Here is a 19,052-nt window from a genome sequence, read left to right as displayed (position 1 = left end):
GTTTAAGTTTCATATCTGATACAGATGGGCTATGGGACTTGAGCAAATTACTTAACCTCTCAGGGTTCAAGTCAAATCTAGATAATAAATTAAAGAAAAGGTGCCAACCTACTATGGTTTAGGAAAATCTTCATTCAAAAACTTACCTGTATCAAAACCATGCTGGGTCCAATTCCTATCCCTAACCCTAGCCATTTAGCATTGCCACAAATGGAATAATAGAAGGAAGCAAGTCAGAAGCAGGAAGGGGGCTACAGGCGATGCTCAAGTTACAAAGAATTCTTCTTGAGGCATTCCTGAACCCCAGCTGTCTTTTACAATTATAGCAATGATCAGTGGATTCTTGACAAGGTGGTAAACCCCAGAAAAACTGTAAAAAAACAAAAGTAATTCCATCTAAGGAAATAACTACAACATTCACTAATCCCTTACTATGGACTAGGCATTATGTTAAGTATGAGGATACAATGAGAGGCAAAAATAAACCCTACCTTCTAGGAACTTCCATTTTGGAGGGGGAAACAACCTGGTGAAATGAGGGAAAGTGCAAACATGAAAGGGGGACTAGAAAAGCCTCTTACAGAAAGGAGAACTTGAGCTGAAATTTTAATAAAGCCAAAAGCAAGGAGGACACCCAAAGGAGGTGCACCCCATAGGCATGGGGGGGGGGAGTATTTGTTGATGTTGTCCTTCATTCTCCAAGAGAACATGACATGCACATGAATTGGATTTGAGTGAGGGTGCTGTGCTAAGTCACCAGTCTCACTTTCTCCTTCATATCTGGGTCCAGGGGCCAGATATGAAACAGGACAACTGGAGATGGCCCTGGATGCAGTGGAAGACTCTGACTTTTTTAAGCTGAGGTCTTTCCCAGATCATAGTTTATCTGAGGCAATGCCCATTTAATGATTAAGGTAGATAAAAAGGCAGAGTAGGGACATGGGGTGTTGTGTGTGAAAAAGAGCAAGAAAGCCAAGGTCACTGATCACTGAAAACAAGGATGAGAGGAAAGAACACTAGAATAAGTAGGTAGGAGCTAATTGTGAAGGCTTTAAAAGATAAAAAAAGAATTTTTTATTTGACCTTAGAGGTAAGAAGGAACCACTGGAGTTTATTGACTGGAGTTTATTGAGTACCTATGCTAGAAGACAATCACTTTGACAACTGAGGGGAAGAGGACTTGGAATAAGGCAAGGCTTGAGGCAAGGAGAATAACAGTAGACTATTGCAATGGTCCAGGGGCCAGGTGATAAAGATCTGGATAGCCTCAGGAAAGGAAAGGAAAGATTCAAGGGATGTCAGGATGGCAGAAATAACAAGACTCTAAGGAAACAATCAAAAAGTGGAAGGTTTGGGGAGAAAAGGGAAAGAGTCCCCCAACCTTTCGGATATATAAATAACAAAAGCAGTTAGGGACGAATAAGGAAGAGGCTAATTGGCAATTTTGATCATATAAAATTTTACAAATATTTACACAAATAATAACAATGCAGTTAAAATGAGGAAAAGAAAATATTTTTGCAACAAATTTCTGATAAAGGTCCCATTTCTAAGGTAAATAAGGTACTGATTTAAATTTATAAGACTAAAGGTCACTGCTCAATTAATGGTCAAAGAATGTGAACAGTTTTTCTAAGGAAGAAATCAAAGCTATCAATAATTACATGTAAAAATACTGCAAATCACTAAAAATTAGAGAATACAAATTAAAGCCACTCCTCATACACAGTAGGTTGGCAGAGATGACAAAAAAGGAAAATGATAAATGTTGGAGAACTTAGTAGAAAACAGGCACACTAATATGTTGTTGCTACAGCTATATGGTTCAATAGATTGCTGGACTTGAAATCAGTAAGTCAAATACTGCCCCAGATAACTAATAGCTGTGTGACGCTGGGCAAGTGACTTAACTAGTCTGCATCTACAGAGTTTATAATATTAGCAAGTCCCAAGGTTATTGTGAGGATTAAATGACCATATATATATGTGTGTGTATATATGTATGTATGTATAGTGCTTTGCATTTTAAAACACTATGTAAATATTAGTTACAATTATCATTAACATAATCATTATGTAGCATACTTTAATTCTAGTACATTATTGTAATATTATTATATCATGTCATTATAAGGTTGAGGATAATGATGCCATTCTGAAAAGTAATTTGGAAATATACCCCCCAAATCATTAAATACTAGTGCTATCACTAGTAGACTCATATCCAAAGAAATCAAAAAATGTTGAAAAGATCCATATGTACAAAAATATTTACAGTAGTTCTTTTCATAACAGCAAACACCTGGAAACTAAATGTGTGTTCACTTAATTGGCACTAATTGGGACTGGTGAATGTAATAAAACATTTACATACTGATCACAATAATATAAAGGAAAAGAACAGTGGAAACCTTCAGAGCACTACATCAATACAGTGAACAGTAAAAACTTCACACTGAAAGTGAAGTCCATCCCTAGTCTCTGGCAGAGAGGTATACTTGCAGAATGAGGTGTACAATTTCAAACAAGGCCGATATGTTGATTTGTTTCACTAAACTGTCCTTACTTCTTATAAGACAAGGATCTTTTGAGAGGGGAAGGAAAGTCATTGGGAAGTAAAGGTGATGTAAAAAACAGAGCATCACACCAGAATTCTGTCTGTCCCCATTGGCTCCATGGAGCTCCTGACTCTTCTCCTTCTCACCCCTGGCACTGTGGGGGGGGGGGGTTAGGGGTAGATGTGATAGACAATCTACTTCACAATTCTGGTGATGATCGACTGGAGAGAACACAGGAGATTCAAAGAGGACAACAGCAACATGACAAGTTCTCGGGCTTGTAAGGAGGTGGCTTGAAACACTGGGGCAAAGAAGGATGGTGATCAGAGAAAAGTAGTACATTCTAAATGAAATCAGAATGTTTTCCAGAAAAATAGAAATCTAACAGATTCAAAACTGATTAAATAATATACAGATGAATGCACAGAAAGAATTGAAATAGGTTTAGATATAAGACCCCATATCCAGGATTCACCTGTCTCCACTAGCCTTCACTCTTTTACACAATTGTAGACTTCCAACCAGGAGAAGCTAAGGAAATTTTCCAGATCATTATTAGTCATTATCTCAGGATGAAGTTTTTTAATCCAAGAAATAGGTTTGCTGCATGAACCAGGAGCCAAGTTAGGACTGAGTACAAACTAGAAGATGAATCTTTTCTCCATCACTTAAGCCCAGTCAGAGAAAGGAAGAACAAAGAATATAGTCTTTGCAATAATTTCTTGTAAATGCTCAAAGACTAGGACTCTTATCTCATAACACTAATATATATATGTCCTTGAATTTAACAATACAAATGTCACGCTACTAGATAGGAAAATGTTCATCCCCAAAGATTCTTCCTAATCATGATCTCAGATGAAAGTCTGAATATAGCAGAAACTAGATTTAAGCTTAAATTTTAAAAAATTAATTTTTTTGTATAAATAATGTAATAATACATAGAGAAGACTGCAGAATAGAGACAAGGTAGTACCTGTTAGAAGCTTTTCTTGGATACTAGTCCCCAAAATTATGATTCTCTGTAGCTTTGTCTAACTTAGGAATATACTTAAAATAAGACCTTTTATGTTTTAGTTTGTCTACTAATATCTTTTTTTTGCTCTCTTGACTCAAAGATATACTTCTCATTTTTATACAAGCAGGATATTTTCTCCTTTACCACACTAGCAGAGTTCATCATACATATTCTAAGACGCATCATCCCCTTAACTGCCTGTGGAAAGATATAGAAGATCAGGAAAATTTGGGAGGAGGGAAATATTACAAATTTTCTAAGAATTTTTGTAATATATTCAATTCTGTCCATTAAATGCAAACTTATACTATAATCAGTAAAAGTAATCATTTTTTCCTAATTGACAACAACACTGGAATCTCACAAGCAGAAGAATATACTATATAAATTACAAACCTAGGCTGATTTAAAAATTATGTACAAGAAAAGGAAATTCTAAATCAAAAGAAGACTATATCTTTGTATTAAGTTAAGGGAAAATCCCACTGAGAGTCATTTTATATAAGTGTTGTCTTTCATGTTCAAAGATGATTGAAATCTTTGATTTTTTTTGTGTTTGCTTTTGTTTTTTTGGCAGGCCACAGGATTAAGTGACTTGCCCAAGGTCACATGGCTAGGTAAATATTGAGTGTCTGTGACCTCATTGGAACTCAGGTCCTCATTCAAATGCTCCTGGATTTTGGGTTCTCAGAATTCTTTAGGGCTAGATAACCATTTTCATGCAATAATAGTTCTAAGGTCTAGAGGTTAGCAGAGGTCCTAAAGGGAGGACCTCAAATTAGGACATAAAGATAAGAGGAAGAAGGAAGAAAAGAGGCCTTGTAGTCCTCAGAGGATATTCCCAACTTCCTTACCCTACCCCTACATACCGTCTGCTGCTGCTCTGCCCAGTTCACCTCAAAGCCATCAAATGCATGGCTCTGCCAGTTCTTATCCAGCTCCCGGATGATAAGGTTTTCTACCCGATGGAGGAAGGAGGCCAACCCAGGGATATCTTGCTGGGATGCATATTGTAGGGCCACAGGAGAAGGTGGATCAGTTTGTACTTCTGCATCAACCTGTTCAACAGCTTGGCAGGCATCTTCTGAAGTGGAAATGCTGGCAGTCTGGCAACTTTTCTAGGGAAAAGCAATAAGAACATAAAATCCATGGCAAAACTATAGCCCAAACCATGACAAATGGAATGTATCAGAGAAGCAAGCAATAATATATCTACATCAAGGCTGTCCACCCCTAGGTCATCTTAGAGCCACATTAAAATAATTATTTGAGGGCTGTACCCAGAATAAAATATGGTACACCAATATAATAGTTAATTTGTGGTCTTACCTTAGGTTTAGTAAGCACTACGAAAAGTTATGGTATTTTTAATTTCTTAGAAAGTGGGGAAATGCATGTCATCAATATGATAGGCAATGGTGCAAAGCATGAAAGCAAACACAAAACAATAAAGCGACAACACAACAGTATAAAGGTAGGAACATACTACTCTGCATCATACAGACAGAACACATCCCACAGATAACTGAAAATTCTGTGCAATATGTTCCATCAGTAATACTGCTTAAAAACACCAAAGAAAATTTACATCAATGAGATTATTTATTAGTGATGGAATTAAAAAATCAAACATTCCTTACAGATTTTTTCACTTGTGAAAATAAAAAAACCCAAGTGGGCCATATAACATTACATGCAGAAAATAATATATAGGATCACAACAAAGCAAATAGAATGAACCACCAAAAAAAAATAAAAAATGAATAGTGAGGGGGCAGCTAGGTAGTGAAGTGGATAGAGCACCAGCCCTGAAGTCAGGAGAACCCGAGTTCAAATCTGAACTCAGACACTTAATAATTACCTAGCTGTGTGGCCTTGGGCAAGCCACTTAACCCCATTACCTTGCAAAAAAAAAAAATCTAAAAAAAAAAAAAAGACTTATGAAATCAACTCATCCAAACACCTTATCTGACAGTTAAGAAAACAGGCCAGAATGGTTAAATGACTTGCCTAGGTTGACTCAGATAGTCAAGAGGCAGAGGTAAAAACAGGATTAGAATTCAAATCTGATTTCCTGGCCAACTCTTTCCACTTGTTCTACAACTGTTCATGACATGAAAATATTCATTCTCATATTTCTTAATGTGCTCACTCCCTATGCTAGGTATATGTATCATTTGTTTGTGTCCACATCAGTTTTCCATCTTAGATTGTAAACTCTAAGAGGACAAGCAGGGATCAACCAAACACAATGGTAAATATGAAGGTGATAAAAAAAATCTATACCAACTCCTGAAAAGCAAAACAAAATTGATTATCACATTAAGAAGGCAGTTGACAGATTCTAATTTTATATTTTACAACTCTGGATGAAACAACTTTCCCTCATCATTCACAAGAACTAGGAGATTAGGAATATTTTAAATATTTCCCAAATGAAGCTGAAATAAAAAATTCACACATAATGTGACATATCTCTAATTTTCAAAGGTCAAAATCACAGAAAGTGCTTATGTTTTTTTCAGAAACTATCCCTTCCTGCTCACATCAGAGAGGGCTCCAGGACTGTATTAAAAATTAACTGCTGGAGAGCAGCTAGGTGGCCCTGAAGTCAGGAGAACCTGAGTTCAAACCCAACTCAGACACATATTAATTGCCTAGCTATGTGACCTTGGGCAAGTCACGTTAACACCTTAACTTAAAATAAAAAAAAATGAAAAAAATTAACTGCTGCACATTTCCTTCTGAATCAGGATCTCTACTAAGCATGAGAGAGAAAGAAAAACCAAGGAATAGTCTCTGCCCTCAGATTTCTGAAAAAGGAGACAAGATGAGGGGATGTGGGGGAGGAGAGAGGGAGAGAGAGAGCATTAGGGAAAAGAAGTATAAAATCTTATTAAACTCCTTGAAAATTAGAATTTGAAAAAAAAATGCAGCCTAGCTGCACCAAATCTAAAACTATATTAAAAGTGATAGTCAGGGCAGCTAGGTGGCACAGTGGATAAAGCACTGGCCCTGGAGTCAGGAGTACCTGGGTTCAAATCCGGTCTCAAACACTTAATAATTACCTAGCTGTATGGCCTTGGGCAAGCCACTTAACCCCATTTGCCTAGCAAAAACCTAAAAAAAAAAGTGATAGTCATTAAAACTATTTGGCACTTGACACTGGATAAGAAAAAGGATGGTAGATCAGTGAGATAGATTAGGTACACAGGACCAATAGTAAATGGACTATAGTTACTATTTGATAAATCCAAAGACTCCAGCTTCTCAAATAAGAACTCATTATTTGACAAAAACAAAAACAAAAAACAGTATTCCAAGATAAGGTCATAATGGGTACAATATCTGGCTCTTGTCCTTCCTTAAGACCAAAATGATATCACTATGTTTGAGACAAATGACATGTGTCTGACTGTGGCTGCTCAGCTCAATTAGAAGTTTAGAATACTCTACCACAGGTCAGGCATAAATAGTCCATGTGAACACCTGGGGTGGGTACTCTAAAATAAAGGGTGATACCCTAACAGAAACATGAGGGTGATGATCAACCTTAATGGTCTTGCTCACTCCTTCAGTGCAATAATCAAGGACAATTTTAGAGAATACGTGACAGAGAATACCATCTGTATCCAAAGAAAGAACTGTGGAGTTTTATTTTTTCCCCCTTTGGAAGCCCAGATACAATTAATTAATTTATGTATTTGGTTGTTCATTTATTTATTTATTTATTTGCTTGTTTGTTTATTTATTTATTTATTGGGAGATTTTATTTATTTTGTATTTTGCAATTTTCCTAATTTTGCTTCCCCCTCCCCAGCCCCCACAGAAGGCAATCTGTTAGTCTTTACATTTTTCCATGCTATACATTGATCTATATTCAATGTGATGAGAGAGAAATCATATCCTTAAGGAAGAAAAAGTATAAGAAATAGCAATATTATAAGTTTTTTTTTTAAAGGTAATGGTCTTTGGTCTTTTTTCAAACTCCACAGTTCTTTCTCTGGATACAGATGGTATTCTCCATTGCAAATACTTCAAAACTGTGCCCATTTGTTGCATTGATGGAATGAGCAAGTCCATTAAGGTTGATCATCACCCCCATGTTGCTGTTAGGGTGTACAATACAACTGTGGAGTTTTAATAGAGATAAAAGATTATTACCTTCAATTTTTAAAAAAGTTGTCTTATGTACTACATTATTTGCTATCTCTAATAATTTCTTCAAGGATATTTTTTTTCCTTTCAACACATTCAGTTTTGATCAATGCATATCATGAAAACAATGTAAAGATTATCAAATTGCCTTCTGTTGAGGCAGGGGAGAAAAGAAGGGAGGGTGGGGGAAAATTGTAAAATTCAAAACCTTACAAAAGATGATTGGTAGAAATTACTATTGTATATAATTGGAAAACAAATATAATATTTATAATTTTTTTTAATTTTTTTAATTAAAGATATTATTTGTGTTTTACAATTTCCCCCCAATCTTACTTCCCTCCACCACCACCCCCACAGAAAGCAATCTGTCAGTCTTTACTTTGTTTCCATGTTGTACATTGATCCAAATTGGGTGTGATGAGAGAGAAATCATATCCTTAAAGAAGAGACAAGAAGTCTAAGAGGTAACAAGATCAGACAATAAGATATCTGGTTTTTTCCCTAAATTAAAGGGAATAGTCCTTGAACTTTGTTCAAACTCCACATCTCTTTATCTGGATACAGATGGCACTCTTCTTTGCAGACAGCCCAAAATTGTTCCCGATTGTTGCACTGATGGAATGAGCGAGTCCTTCTGGGTTGATCTTCACCCCCATGTTGCTGTTAGGGTGTACAGTGTTTTTCTGGTTCTGCTCATCTCACTCAGCATCAGTTCATGCAAATCCCTCTAGGCTTCCCTGAAATCCCATCCCTCCTGGTTTCTAATAGAACAATAGTGTTCCATGACATACATATACCACAGTTTGCTAAGCCATTCGCCAGTTGAAGAACATTTACTTGATTTCCAATTCTTTGCCACCACAAACAGGGCTGCTATAAATATTTTTGTACAAGTGATGTTTTTACCCTTCTTCATCATCACTTCAGGGTATAGACCCAGTAGTGGTATTGCTGGAACAAAGGTTATGCTCATCTTTGTTGCCCTTTGGGCATAGTTCCAAATTTCTCTCCAGAAAGGTTGGATAAGTTCACAGCTCCATCAACAATGTAATAGTGTCCCAGATTTCCCACAACCCTTCCAACAATGATCATTATCCTTTCTGGCCATGTTGGCCAGTCTGAGAGGTGTGAGGTGGTACCTCAGAGAAGCTTTAATTTGCACTTGAAAGTTTTTTTAGAAAGAACTCTATGAAAATCTTAAGTGTAGTTCATTGCCTACCATCATTACTGTTTGAGGACACATTTGTATTTGCTTTCCTTACCATTATGTTTGACTCTCAGTAGTGGTATTGCTGGGTCAAAGGGTATGCACATTTTTGTTGCCCTTTGAACATAGTTCCAAATAGCTCTCCAGAAGGGTTGGATGAGTTCACAGCTCTACCAACAGTGTAATAGTGCCCCAGATTTCCCACAACCCTTCCTTTCTGGTCATATTAGCCAATCTGAGAGGTGTGAGGTGGTACCTCAGAGAAGCTTTAATTTGCATTTCTCTAATAATGAATGATTTAGAGCAATTTTTCATATGGCTATGAATTGCTTTGATCTCCTCATCTGTAAATTGCCTTTGCATATCCTTTCACCATTTGTCAATTGGGGAATAATATTTATATAATTTTAAAAAAGGAGAGCAAGGAATAGTCTACGTCTAAGATCTATGGAAAAGGAAAGAATATATGACCAAAGAATATATGACCAAACAAGAGATAGAATTAACAACACGTACCTTGCCACTTGAAAAGAGCCTAATGGCATTCAAAACCTCTTCTTCAGTTGGAACTTCAGTTAGGCATTGATTGACTTTAACTTGAGATAAATAGTCAATGGGCTTCTGCACTGATTGATGATAGTATGTTAAGAACACTATGAAGTGTTCAGCCCTTGTTCACCCCATCTCTAAGATCACGTCCCTATCTTTAATCAAGGTGGATCCATCAGCACTTAGTTGTTGAGATGCACCATATATCTTTGACCTAAAAAAAACCTTAAGGGCATCATAAAAGCATTTTTAGTTGTTACTGTCTTCATAAAATTGAATTTCATCTGCCTTCTTACTGAACGAAGAGGTCTGCATCTCTCTAACCTTAGCTTGTACTTTACTTTTGACGTAATTAAATGTTTTCTTAGAAATGGATGAACTTGGGGGCGGCTAGGTGGCAACAGTGGTAAAGCACCGGCCCTGGAGTCGGGAGTAACTGGGTTCAAATCCGGTCTCAGACACTTAATAATTACCTAGCCGTGTGGCCTTGGGCAAGCCACTTAACCCCATTTGCCTTGCAAAAACCTAAAAAAAAAAAAAATGGATGAACTATCCTGCCAGTAAACCCTGTGGAATTCTCATTTTTTCATTTAGCAACTTCTGCATTTCCCCATCTTTTTTAGGTTTTTTTTGCAAGGCAAATGGGGTTAAGTGGCCTGCCCAAGGCCACACGGCTAGGTAATTATTAAGAATCTGAGATCGGATTTGAACCCAGGTACTCCCGACTCCAGGGCCGGTGCTTTATCCACTGTACCACCTAGCCACCCTTCCCCATCATTTTCAACAAATCAGTCTTGGTGTTTGTGAGTGTTCTGACCCAGATGAGCAAATGTAGTGCTGTACACCAGATCTCTAAAAGTTGCCCACTCTTTTTTTTGCTCCTTTGTTGCCATCTGTAGATCAGCTCAGTTTTCCCTCCAAGTTAGCAACAAACTGTTCCCACTCAGAGAGACATTCTAATCTTTGACATTAATTTTTCTAGTATTCATTTTGCCTTGGGGCCATCACTTTGGTTGACTGAATATTTAGCTTAGAGAAGACGAATCTGTGATCGGTCCAGCACTCTGCACTACACATTGCTTTTCTCATTCTCACATCCTTCCATCTCCTTCCCCTTACAATCACATAGTCTATTAATGCCAATGTTCACCATTAGGGTGCATCCAGGAAGTTTTATTGCATTTAGGTAAATGAAAGACTGTTTTTGACAAGGTCATGGGATGCACAAGTCTTCAGTAGTAGGTGACCATTGCTGTTGATATTTACAACTCCATACCTCCCAAGGACTCCCTGCCATGTATGGTAATCTGAGTCTACTCTAATATTTAAGTCACCCAGAATTATAAGCTTATCCTCTCTGGGTACATTGATGATAAGGGTCTCCAGGTCTTCATAAAATTTTTCTTTAACTTCATCAGTGTTCGTCATGATGGGAGCATAGACACTGACAACAGCGGCATGCTATTTTCCTGAAAATGGCAGTCTCATTGTCTTGAGCCTGTTGTTCACTCTTTGGGTAAGCATTCAAGAATGTTCATTAGTTTTGATTGCAAAACCTACCCCAGCTTCATGGTGTTCCCCTTCACTGTGGTCGTTCCAGAAAAACGTGTATCCAGATCCAACTTTTGTAAGCTGGCCTTCATTTGCCAGCTTGTTTCACTCAGGGCTGCTATTTGGATATTATACCTGCTGAGTTCTCTTGCAACAAGAGCTATCTATTCATCTTTCAGGTCTATTGGATCTTGTGTTGTCTATAAGTGTGTGCACATTCCATGCTCTGATGCTGAGTGGAATCTTGTTTGAAAAAGCTTTTGCAGATTTTTTTGTTCTCAACCACACTGTGGGATCTCCATCTGCCGAGATAATTCGGCCAAGGTTGGGTAAGCAGACAATTTTTAAGGCACCTTTTCTAGTCCCTTCTTGACATCAGGAGGTAAACAGTGCGATCCTTTAAAGGGCTGCTCAGTCACCCAGCAGTTACAGAATCTCATTGCTTCTTTCAGTAGAGAAACAACCCTATGGCCTGAGATGCCTGTGTACAGGGTTGTGACTACAGTTCCCAGTGTATCCAAGAACTGCTGCTTCATCACATGTCAGTCACCACAGGACTTTGAGGAATGGTGATAAATGATATCTTTTGTTACATTAGTAAACTGAATCTAACCAAAGCAGATTAGAATTAAGGCAGAAAGCTGGGAAACAATTTTCACAGCTAGGGTTTCTGATATAGAATTCATTTCTAAAATACAGAAAGAACAGAATCAAATTTATATGATTACAAGTCATTCCCCAAATTAATAAATGGTCAAAGGATATGAATAGGCAGTTTTCAGATGAAGAAATTAAAGCTATTTAGAGTCTTATGAAAAAATACTCCTGGGGAGGCTAGGTTGCACAGTGGATAGAGCGCTGGCCCCAGATTCAGGAGTACCTGAGTTCAAATCCGGCCTCAGACACTTAGTAATTACCTAGCTGTGTGGCCTTGGGCAAGCCACTTAACCCCATTGCCTTGCAAACAACTAAAAAAAAAATACTCCAAATCACATTATTGATTAAAGAAATGCAAATTAAAGCAATTAAATGCAAATGCAAATTAAATGCAAATTAAATCTCATAGATGCCATTACCATCTCACACCATCAGATTGTCTAAGATAACAAACTGGAAAATGATCAAGGTTGGAGAGGATATGGTAAAGTGATCCACCCATTCTGAAGAGCAATTTGGAACTATGCTATGCATAACCTTTTGATCCAACAACACCAATACTAGGTCTATATCACAAAGAAATCATAAAAAAATGGAAAAAGTTTCACATGTTCAAAAATATTTACAGCACCTCTTTTTTTTTTTGCAAGGCAAATGGAGTTAAGTGGCTTGCCCAAGACCACACAGCTAGGTAATTATTAAGAGTCTGAGACTAGATTTGAACCCAGGTACTCCTGACTCCAAGGCCGGTGCTTTATCCACTACGCCACCTAGCCACCCCCATAGCAGCTCTTTCTATGGTGGCAAAGAATTGGAATGGTTGAACAAACTGTGGTATATGAATGTTATGGGGTACTATTATTTTACAAGAAATCATGAGTGGTCAGACTTTAAGAGAAGCATGGAAAGACTTACACAAACTGATGCTAAGTAAAGTGAGGAGGACTAAGAGAACATGGTACACATTAACAACACTATTTGATGATCAACTTTGAAGGATGCAGCTCCTCTCAGCAGTTTAGAGATCAAGGACAATTCTGAGACACCTGCTATTGATAATGCCATCCGTATTCAGAGGAAAAAAATCTATGGAATCTGAATACATATTATGTGCACTTTTTAAAAGTTTTATGTTTTTCCTTCCTTTCTCATGTCTTTTTTTTCTTTCCCTTTAGTTCTAATTCCTTTTTCACATTAATAATATTTAAATAAATTAAACACAAATGTTGCATGTACAACTTTTACCAGATTTATTGCCCCCATGGGGAACGGGAAGAGGAGAGAGTGGTAAAAAAATGTGGAACTTGGGGCAGCTAGTTTGCACAGTGGATAGAGCACCAGCCCTGGAGTCAGGAGGACCTGAGTTCAAATCCAGTCTCAAGACACTTTAGTAATTGCCTTAGCTGTGTGACTTTAGGCAAGTCATTTAACCTCATTGCCCTAAATAAATAAAATTTAAAAGAAAAAAGAAAAAATATGGAACTCATAAATTTGCAAATGGATGAATGGTGAAAAACTAACTTTGTTATGTAACTGGAAAAATAAAACAAACTTTCAATTAAAAAAATGAGTGTTGAAAAATATCTTTACATGTATATGTACATATACATATGTGGAAAAATACTATTACATGTTTTAAAAACCAAATTAAAAATTCCAAGAAATATTATAAGCAAAATTTAGACCTAACAGAACAAAGAAGAAAATACCACAAGCAGCCAAAAGAAAGAATTCAAGTATTGAGGAGCGATAATTATGATCACACATAATTTAGCAGCCACCACTGTAAAGAAACCTAGAACTTTGACTCCAACATTCTAAGAGTCAAAGGAGCTAGGCTTATAACCAAGAATAACACTCTAGAAAAAACTGAGTATTATTCTACAGAGGCAAAATTGGACTTTTAATAAAATAGAGGACTTCTAGGGCAGCTAGGTGGCATAGAGTACCAGCCCTGGAGTCAGGAAGAACTAAGTTCAAATTTGGCCTCAGACACTTAATAATTACCTAGCTTTGGGACCTTGGGCAAGTCACTTAACCCCAGTACCTTACAAAAATAAAATAAAATAAAAACAAAATAGAGGACTTCCAAGCATCACCTGAGAAATTTTGAAATACAAACACAGGAATAAAGAGAAATATAAAAAGGCAAACATGAGAAAACATAAGCGACTAAAGAAGGTTAAACTGTTTTATATTCTTATATGGGTAAATGATACATGTAACTCTTCAGTACTTTTATCACCACTAGGATTTATAGAAAGGATTTAAGTAATTAGAGGATCTGAGCGAGATTCTGTTGTATTTGTATAATTTCAAACTAAGAATGGAATGGGTGCAGAAAAAGGAATGCACTAGAAGAGTGAAGAATGGAGACAAAAAGAGAGCAGTGGAGTAAAAATAGATAACACCTTGAACCTATGTCACATTTAAATTAGTTAAAGAAAGGAATATACATATATGCATAAATACATCCTACTCAATAGGAAAATGGAAACAAGTTAAGTGATATGGAGGAAATAAGAATATGGGTAAGATTAAGGGATGCATTAGTCAGTTAAAAAAATTCTTAAAGGAGTCAGGGGGAAAAACGAAGATGGTAAATACATTTAGCACTCAAAACTGTGAAGGTGAATGGAAAGAAATCACCCATAAAACAAAAAAGGATAGGGATGGAGTCAAGTTGGCAGAGTGAAGGCTGGAAATTCCAGGAGCTCTCCACCAGAAATCTCCAAATACCTTTAAATAATGACTCTAGTCAAATTTGAGAGTGGTGGAAATCACAAAGACCAAGTGAAACAATTTTCTGGCCCACAAATTGGAAGATCTGCTGGAAAGCTCTTTTACACTGGGGTTAGAAAGAGCCACAGTGCAGTCCAGGCTGGAAGGAAGCAACTCCGTTCATTCAGAAACAGACCACCAGGCACCTGGGTCCCTGGGGGTGCCTGGGTCCATGGTAGTGGTGATGATTTCCATACCTCTCAGCTCAGGAACTACCAAGCACAACTTGAAAGGTGTCCAGCACAAGTCTCAGCACAGACCTAGCCCCAGGAGTCCAGAAGCAGACCTGTAGAGCTCTCTAACAGCTGTTTCTAAAATGCTCAGCCCACAGAAAGGGTATCAGAGGAGACTGTAAATATCCACTTATTCCTAGGGAAGGACTCTGTTGTTTTGCCCATACTCAGATCAAGGTCACAGTCTTGAGGTCCCATACTGCCATAATGGAGTCCAAGTGCTTGTGGTCATCCATAGACCAGAGCACAGGCCAGGAGAACAGTCATGGCCTCTCATAAGAACTTTAAGGAATTGCAGTTCCCTGAAGGATGTCCCTGAAAACTGCTGCAAAAACCCCCAAAAGCTTGGGACAGAGTGTCTTCTATCCCAAGTTAAAAACAGGACATAGGCTAAGGAAATGAGCAAACAACAAAAGGAAAAAAAATCCAACCATAGACAATTATTTGGTCCCATGGGGGATCAAAATACACATCTTGCAGATAACAAAGTCAAAGCTTCTGTAGCCAAAGCCTCCAAGAAAAATAGGAATTGTTCTCAGTTTATGGAAGAACTCAACAAAGATTTTGAAAATCAAGTAAGGAAAGGAGAGGAAAAACTGGGAAGAGAAATGAAAGCAATGCAGGAAAATCATGAAAAAGATGTCAGCAGCTTACGTGAAGGAAATACAAAAAAATACTGAAGGTCCTCCTGACTCCAGGGCTGGGTCACATGGAAAAAACAGTCCAAAAGGCCAATGAAGAGAATAACTTAAAAAGCAGAATTGGCCATATGGAAAAGGGGAAACAAAAGTTCTCTGAAGAAAATAATTCCTTAAAATGTTGAATGGAGCTAAGGAAAGCTGATGACTATGTGAGAAATTAAGGGACAATAAAATAAAACCAAAAGAATAAAAACTAGAAGAAAATGTGAAATATCTCCAATAGAAAAACAACTGACCTGGAAAACAGATCCAGAAAAGATAATTTAAAAATTACTGGGCACCCTGAAAGTCAAGAAAAGAGCCTATTTTCAAGAAATAATCCAAAAACACTGCCCTGATATCCTAGAAGCAGAGGATAAAACAGAAATTGAAATAATCCACCTTTCACCTTCTGAAAGAAATCCCAAAATGAGAACTTCAAAAATATTAGAATCAAATTCCACAACTCCCAAGTCAAGGAGAAAATATTATAAGCAGCCAGAAAGAAACATTTCAGGATGATACAAGATTTATCAGCATCTATATTAAGGACTCTGAGGGCTTGGAATATGATATTCCGGAAGACAAAAGAGCTGGGATTACAACCGAGAATCAACTACTCAGCCATTCAATGAAATAAGGGACTTTCAAACTTTCTTGCTGAAATGACCAGCTCTGACCAAAAAATTTGATCTTCAAGTATAGGATTCAAATGAAACATAGAGAGGGTGGATGGGAAGGGCTAATAATGAGGGGTTTAATAGAGCTGAACTGTATGTATTCCTGCATGGGAAGATCATACTGATAACTTATATGAGCCTTCTCATTTTTTAGGGTAGCTAAAAGGAGCATAAGTAGACAAGCCACAGGAGAGAGCTGAATTTGAATATATCATAAAGATGGAGTTAATAATGAGAAAAGGAATGTACTATAGAAAGGGAAAGGAGAGGTAAAATGGGCTGAGATAAAGAAGCAAGAAAAAGCTTTTGCAGTGGAATGGAAGAGGGGGAAGGTTATGGGGAGTGAGTAAGTCTTTACTCTCATCAGAAGTGGCTCAGAGACACTATCTTATGGGGCAGTTGGGTAGCACAGTGGATAGAGTACCAGCCCTGGAGTCAGGAGGACAGGGGTACAAATTCATCCTTAGACACTTAAAATTGCCTAGCTGTGTGACCTTGGGCAAGTCACTTAATCCCATTGCCTTAAATAAAATTTAAAAAAAAAGAAATCGCTCTCGTCTTCTTAGAGCCATTTTGTTGACTTCCATTGCACCATGAGAGCCAAGTGGAAGAAGTGAATGCGTAGGTTGAAACACAAAAGGAGAAAGATGAGGCAGAGGTCCAAGTAACCAGACACTGCCAACCACAGGAGCAGAGATGGAACGACCCTTGGTGACATTCTCGGGAAGGCAGAATCCTTCAGGAGACAGACATCATCTGCCCTACTAAAGACTCTACAAGCTCTACCATCTGATAAAGGACTCTTTGGCACACCTCCCTGGCAAAAAAGGACAAACCATCTTTTGTTTGGGGTTTTTTTAGGTTTTTTGCAAGACAAATGGGGTTAAGTGGCTTGCCCAAGGCCACACAGCTAGGTAATTATTAAATGTCTAAGACTGTATTTGAACCCAGGTACTCCTGACTCCAAGGCCAGTGCTTTATCCATTACACCACCTAGCTGCCCCCGACATACCATCTTTTAATGCAGATCCCGCCTCCCTGCCTGTGCTATAGGACTCTTGTCATTCCAGACTGGTTGTTCTCCTTGTGGCTAAGTGTAGCACATCTGTATAATAAATCCTCAAAACTTTGAAAAAAAAACAAACAAAAAATCTATCTTACCTTAAAGGCAAATAGGAGAGGAAAGGATTTGGAGAAAGGGGACAAGGGAAAAGGGGGGAGGGGAGGTAGGGTGTAAGTGATAGAAGAGAGGGAAGATAATAGACAACACTTTTGAGAAAAGACAGGGTGAAAGAAGAGAGAGAGAGAGAATAGAATAAATGGGGGTGGGGGTAGAATGAAGGGAAATACTGTTAGTGATCCTTGAGGACCCCTGCTGTGAGATAACAAGGACAAAGGTCTCCAAGACCCTATTGCCCCCGGTTGTTTCTGCAATACTGCTGGCTCAGTATCTCTAGACATCTTCATTCTCCTACTTTTGTGTTTGCCCAGGAAGGGGCTCATCCTGAAGTAACAGGATTATACCAAAACTGTATAGATAAGAAGTATGACAAGAATTTGGGCAAGCAACTTTATGATCTTTTTGTATGGTTGATTCCCATTGATTATCTCATGAGATATGTTTGTGGTGTCCAAGGGCATTGGGAAGATATATAGAAGTTAAGGATACTCAATAAAGTAGTCTTTTGGTCTTTTGTTCCTAGGAAAAGAGGCTCCTGTCTTTCATTTCAAAATACAGCTAGGATTAGCAACTGTGGGAAAAAATATTGAAGCAATTTCACTGATGGACTTATTCATTCCAAAGACAGAACTGATGATTTCTAAATATACAGACTGAAACACACTTTTTCTCTCACTTTATTTTTCTTAAGGTTTCTCTTTCTTTGTGGGGGGGGGAGGTGAAGGGATTATATATACTTTTACAATATGACTATCTGTAGTAATGTGGAAAAAAGAAAAGAAAATTAACAAATAAAAAACAAGAAAAAAGAAAAGTGTAACAGACAAGATTAGAAATCAGAATCCCAGGGGCAGCTAGGTGGCATAGTGAATAGATCACCAGCCCTGGAGTCAGGAGGACCTGAGTTCAAATATGGTCTGAGACACTTTAATAATTACCTAGCTATGTGGCCTTGGGCAAGTCACTTAACCCCATTGCCTTGAAAAAAACAAAAAAAAAGGAAATGAAAAGAAAAGAAAGGAAAAGAGGAGAGGGGGAGGGGGAGGGGGAGGGGGAGGAGAGGGGGAGGGGAGGGGAGGAGAGGGGAGAGGAGGGGAGGGGAGGGGAGGGGAGAGAAAAAAAATTCAGAATCCACTGTTGTTTAAAGAAGTACACTTGAGGAGAAGCTAGTCAGCACAGTGGACAGAGGACCAGCCCTGGAACCAGGAGGACCTGAGTTCAAACAGACACTTGATACTAGCTCTGTGACCATGGGCATGATACTTAACCCTATTGTGCCACAAAAAAAAAAAAAAGAAAAGAAAGAAAAATACAGTTGAAGCAAAGTTTAAATAAGGAGCTAGAGTACAAATCTTCATCTTAAGTAAAAAAGGTAGAAGTAGCAATCGGTCTCAGACAAAACAAAAAATAAACCTAATTAAAAAATAAGTACTTTGAGCAAGCCACTTAACCCCACTACCTTACAAAAAAAAAAACAAAAAAAAAGATAAGTAAAAAAACGCCTTCATTTCGCTGAATTACCACAGACAATAAACTTAGTCGATACTAAACTTAATGCCAAATGGCATAGTATCTAAATTCTTTAAAGGCATGTTAAATGATTTGCAGGAAAAAATATATTGGATTTAAGATATTAGGGAGGGATCTTAATCCCTCTCATATCTAGATAAATGGAACCAAAAATTAACAAGAGTTAAGGATATGAACAGAATTTCAGAAAAATTAGATATGATAGATTTCTGAGGAATACTGAATGAAAATAGAAAGACATAAACCTATTTCTCAAGTATGCCTGGG

At 37.7% G+C, this 19,052-nt stretch overlaps 1 protein-coding gene across 1 annotated transcript in view; it reads right to left on the bottom strand.

Moving 5' to 3' along the window:
* DYNC2I2 (dynein 2 intermediate chain 2) overlaps positions 1–19,052 on the bottom strand; it is a 42,683-nt gene that overhangs the window by 12,617 nt on the left and 11,014 nt on the right. The window contains exon 2 of the mRNA XM_074211023.1: positions 4,446–4,694. Within this exon, the coding sequence (XP_074067124.1) occupies positions 4,446–4,694 (249 nt within the window). The remainder of the gene's footprint in view (positions 1–4,445; positions 4,695–19,052) is intronic.

Source organism: Macrotis lagotis, chromosome 1, assembly GCF_037893015.1.
Source record: "Macrotis lagotis isolate mMagLag1 chromosome 1, bilby.v1.9.chrom.fasta, whole genome shotgun sequence".
NCBI lineage: Eukaryota > Metazoa > Chordata > Mammalia > Peramelemorphia > Peramelidae > Macrotis > Macrotis lagotis.
This window is presented reverse-complemented; position numbering and strand designations above follow the sequence as displayed.